The sequence below is a fragment of the Dreissena polymorpha genome, chromosome 3 (genome assembly GCF_020536995.1).
Source record: "Dreissena polymorpha isolate Duluth1 chromosome 3, UMN_Dpol_1.0, whole genome shotgun sequence".
NCBI classification, from domain to species: Eukaryota; Metazoa; Mollusca; class Bivalvia; order Myida; family Dreissenidae; genus Dreissena; species Dreissena polymorpha.
Window position 1 is genome coordinate 128671265 of NC_068357.1, and position 5437 is coordinate 128676701.

The 5437-nt window shown below is 35.4% G+C and overlaps 1 protein-coding gene across 1 annotated transcript; it reads right to left on the reverse strand.

Moving 5' to 3' along the window:
- Positions 1-2837: 2837 nt before the first annotated feature.
- LOC127871408 (uncharacterized) lies at positions 2838-5154 on the reverse strand. The gene is made up of 4 exons (XM_052414308.1): positions 5126-5154; positions 4565-4674; positions 4079-4231; positions 2838-3502 (listed from the first exon to the last, which is right to left on the reverse strand). Coding segments are annotated over exons 1-4 (351 nt in total). The 5' UTR covers positions 5128-5154; the 3' UTR covers positions 2838-3416.
- Positions 5155-5437: the final 283 nt, after the last annotated feature.

Below are 5437 nucleotides of genomic sequence, written 5' to 3' on the forward strand. Positions count from 1 at the left end.
TAAGGGACAATACTTTCCGCTTTTATTATATTTTTCGTTTCAAGAAAGTCTCTTCTTAGCAAAAATCCAGTGTAGGCTTAATGTGTTGCCAAGCTGACTGCACATGTCTGGGACGACACTTTACGCACATGCATTAAACCCCCTTTTCACGGAGCACGGCCCATATCTAGTGCGGTGGATTTAAATACAACGATGTTTTACCTTACATAAGAAGTAAGAACAAAACAATATTTTAACTGTTTATATCATAATGACACATTAAAAGAAAAAGTGATGTTCTATGGGACAGATGTGACGTTAATATTTATCAACCTGATAAATGCATCAGCATAATGAGAAATGGTCACAGAACGATACCATATTTGCACATGATGACATGAAGCTAGTGTTTAACGACTTATCATAGTCACAGAACGTTATTACGAATGCGCATAACACAACGAAGTTTTTACATGCCAGAATGACGTGAGAACAAAACAATATGATAACCGTATATATCCCTAATGAAAAAAAAAACAGAACGAAACGACTTCCTATTGGACAGGAGAAGTGAGCGTAAAGCAACTTGTTAAATAAACAGTAAGTAATATCACATTCAAAGAAGGAACGTATGTATACAAAAACGCAAAATGACCCCCAATTAAAAACAGCTTTATAAAAGAACAGAACATAATGGCCGATGCACAATATAAGTAACAAGCAGCTTGACACATGTACATAACATAATGACTAATACATAGAACGAAATGATGTATGTTCACAGCAGAATGACAGCAGAATGACATATTAAGTACATCTACTTGATAAATGGTCATCGCATAGTTACAAGGCATGGTATGAAACGACGTATGCACATATCAATTTAACGTTATTCCGAGCAACTTGAGAAACTGCACATACAATGATGAACAATACATTGAAGTTAGAACGATTTGACATTACCACATAACATCACCTTATACAAATGAACACAACAATAAATTGTTTATATATGCGACATATTAGCACCGCAGAACAAAGTCGTTAATGTGCCGAACTGTAAATATGTTCAAGTTATGGAAACATTGGGAACCTTGCCTTTTTTTCTGCAAGAACAATTTTTTCACATTACGTCCGGTAAGAAAATAAGAGGCAACAACCGATAGCAACCTTCCTTCAGACTAACATTTTATTGAATGGCGTAATGTGTGTAATGTGTATGCGCATAACGCTTTATTCGAATATATTATTGCGGGATATCAAAAGAGTTCACGAGCAGAATGATACATAAATGCCCCCATGTCTTTTCTTTATAGTAGGGGGTCGAATAGAAAAACAAAGGAACTTTTTATAGAAGCAGTCGTCTGGCCAATAGTGTATAGTTTTCATATTCACATGGTAATTGGTCTTCATTAAAACAATTTGTTCATACGGACAAAGATAAAGGTAATGTGATTCATTAATGTTACAATTGTTTTCCTTTAAATATATGGATAACTTTATGTTGGAAATTTTTACTTAGTCACTAAGTACTTTTGAAAACAACATCTTATATAGGTTACACAAACACATATATTCATATTTATGTTCGATATGGCAAAGATATGTTCTAAATATAAATGTTTGCAATATCTTCATGTATATATGATAAATTCTGACATTTGTGTTGTCAAATTTTGACTGATATGGATAAACGTTTTGGGTGACGTATTTGAAGTGCTATGCTTTTGTCGAAATCGCACTCCCGAAACCTTGATATCCGAGAGTGCTCGCATTAAGGCGATAAATAGTTTCTTAGAATTTCCGAGAAGATATTTTTTATTTGAATAGGATCCATCTTTTAAGTGATACCAGGCTTGGCAAATGAGATATTGTAGCGTACTGCTGTCCTGTTTTGTACTACCCCATATTGACTTAATTAGTTAGTCGTAAACAAGTTTCAAGCAAATAACGCCGCCATAAGTTTAAAGATGTATTCTGTGTAACGTACGATTGTTGGATTACAACAGCGGATATTTAAAACTCTGGAATATCTGGTTCGTGGAGCTAAGCAGTTATTTCTTCGTTAACAGAAAACGTTCATCGCCTTTAAAAATAGAGAAGAGGAATCTGTGTCTCGGATGAGTAACCACAGGATGTAAACAAACAAGTAAAAAAAAAAGAGAGACAATTCATAAAGGTGAACCGATTGAAATTTCAAGCAAAACAATTACAAGGAAGAAAGTAGAAAACCTTATCTGCAAACTGGATCGGCGATTCAAGTTTAACTGTTCTGCCGATCATCCACCGAATAGCACCTCTTTAGTTCTAGGATCCAAAAAACGCGACCGTTCTTCGTGGAGGCTCGAACCGGAATGATTCCAAAAGAACGCTGATCTTCCTTGGTCGATTGAGCACCCGGTCGACCCGACCTATGATCGAACGACCAACTAAGGCAAATCGACCCGGGTCGACAAGTTCTAAGAATATAAGATGGCCGCCGTAGCGAATGTAAACAAAGCTCTGATGAGGACTTACCATGAGCGATTTTTAGTAAAATGCGATATGATATATGACATAGAGGAAAATAACTATTAAAACTCTGTGGTGAGTTGAAATGGATACATATTACAAAAAAATGGAGAATTTGCCTATCAGGACGCCATTAAACAAAGAAACTGCTTCGCTCCTTACAAGTGTTAAGCAACTATTAATTATTAAACTTTTATGGAAGCTTAAAATACAGTGAGGGGGGTTTTACTTACAAAATGCATTCTGTATAGACATAATAAATATGCGGTCATGTATTTGTATAAAATTCCCTCACTGGTGATCATCAAAACTCTTGGAATGTTAATACATGTATTAAAAGGTAAGTGTTCATTTACTACATAAATAGTATAATTTATTAAACATATATTAATATTCAGAATATCATTGAACAAAAAGTGGGGCGCATCAATATATTTTCAAAGCAATGCTTTTACAGTTGGAAGTTAAATAATACGACAATTAAGGCTTTGGCATTAGTGTTGCCTTAGTTACCTGACCGTGTTTTACAACACATAAATGAAAATATCGAACACATGCATGAAATTGTACAACACACATTTTTCGTACATGTATAGGATTTTATCATAAACATATATGGCTTTATATAACATATATACACATGCTAACCACATGATCATGTAAGTAAAGAAAAAATATACACAAATATACAACATACATATATGCACACATTGAATTAAGCAACGTTTGACACGCCATAGACGAGGCGTGGTGAAATCTTTGTATGGAATGGTTCTCGATCGGTTAAATGCCCTCAATTTAGTCGCGTTCTGGGAAATTTTTAATTCATGTCAAGTGTCATCCGGACTGCACTAGTCTGGTCGGCACTTTGCGAATACGAATGAAGCCCAGTTTTCCCAGAACGAGGCTCACTGAATTGCGTGTCCTCAGAGAATGACGCAGCAGCTACAGCACTTTGACTTTTGATGTGATATCGGCTTAAACATCTCGATAGCTACGCTTTGAAGATTTTCTGGGGAGAAAAAGCACACAATAATTCACACACAAAAGAATGCATCACGATAAAAGTATGGAAACATCTTGAACGTTATTATAGTAATTTTGATTCTGCTGAGTAGTAACTACTGACTGTCTTATGATGATGATGATGATGAGGAGGAGGAGGAGGAGGAGAAGGAGGAGGAGGAGGTGGTGATGATGATGATAATGATGATTGATGGTTGATACTTGATTACTTGTAGTACTAGTAGTCGACGATGCTGATAATAATGTATCACGGCACAGATGCTGATGATGATCAGGATGATTATGGGGATTATTATGATAGTGGGAATTCGCAGATCATGATAATGAGGAAGGGAATGAAGACGCTGATCAGCAACTAGAACAGTTATGGAACTAGTAGCTAACAACAAGAATTGAACTCACCAACTACACTCAATATCAACGTCAGGATGATCAACAAGTTTAACACCAAAGCCGGGATGACATCAAAGTGTGGTTCAATATAGCTATCTTACGTTTGGAAAGAGTGTCTACGCGGATTTTATTAACCTTGTCTATTAAACAGTCTGCCTTCGTCATATACCTGCTCGTGACACGGCGTTTTGTGTCTTGGCTTCCATTTTCCGCCCCTGCTGGATAATCTCCTGCACTATTTCGTTGCCTAACAACGGCCTTCTTTCGTCGTCGGGATCCGTGTACAGACCCAACCTGTTTGACCGTCGGCTGACGTTGTCACCTGTAATGAACATGACTTCACATGAAATCAAAACATAATGGAATAACGCTCGCTCGATGAACAGAGGTCAAACATAGTCCCATAGAATCAATTTACAAACGAAATGCAAAGGTGTATACACTATATATTACAATAATGTGATTGTCGAAATCAACTGTCTATGAAAGCTACAGTGCTGAGGTGGAATCACATAACACGTTTCGCCTACGAGTCCATATTCAAAAAATCACAGCTTCTGAAGAGCGTCGAAGACAGAAACTGTCTGAAATATACGGTGTAAAATGTTTTTAATAAAAAAATGGATTTGCCCTGGACGCTCTCAATAATATTAACCTATTTCATTTGTTGGTTTCTCTCTTCTCTCAACGTAGATAGCCTTCCTGTTCGAAGAAGAACTGTCTTTTCCTTGAGGTTTTTGCAATCTTCGTTGAACCTGGTCGCCCCTTAACATAACAACGTAGTATGATTATAAATACATACACTCTTATTTTTTGTAAATGCTGGTCTATTTTCTAAAGCGATTTGTTTACATTTTTAAACTCAATTAAATTAATTTGCTTATTAATAAATCTATGATATGTGAAGTAGTTTAAAATAATTATAATAACCGTATAGGTACCTTTTTAAGTCCCGAAATTTATATCAATACTATCACACAAAAGCGATACACGCAATTAATGTATTTATATTTGTGCATACGATCGACTGATGCGACAATGCTAGCATTACAATTGTGTAGTTTTGTATCATTACTAAATAAGTTAGCCGGAGAATAAAACACTTCAGTCTCAACAATAAAGCACGTGCCTTCATGATCAATTCAAGTTTAATGAAAGAAATTATTAACAAAGAAAATATCTTCTTCACGTAGACTTTTTATTATCACCAACTAACATGTTTTTATCGTTGAAGACGGTTGTACTTTCACCTGCTCTTATTTAAATAAGAACATTTGTAAATGATAGATTATTTTTAAACATTCTTTTTCTGTTATCAGCTTTTAACGCACTTAGAAACACTTAATGAGTGCATAGACTATTTCCGTTTATTGAGGACATTGTTATCGATGTGTGTACTAACAACATTTGTAATCGTTCAATATTATTTTCATTGTGTTGTATGTGTGAAACAAATATGCTGACGTTAGACGGTTTTGGGATAATAATGGACAATTCATATAATTCACCGTGCGCAATGTTGCTAAAT

What these genes read in the sequence shown, in the direction of transcription:
- LOC127871408 (XM_052414308.1), bottom strand. An exon ending in GAAACCAACAAATGAAATAG is followed by an intron (nt 4,232 to 4,564) that starts GTTAATATTATT and finishes TGTTCATTACAG; the next exon opens with GTGACAACGTCAGCCGACGG. An exon ending in AAACGCCGTGTCACGAGCAG is followed by an intron (nt 3,503 to 4,078) that starts GTATATGACGAA and finishes TTTTCTCCCCAG; the next exon opens with AAAATCTTCAAAGCGTAGCT.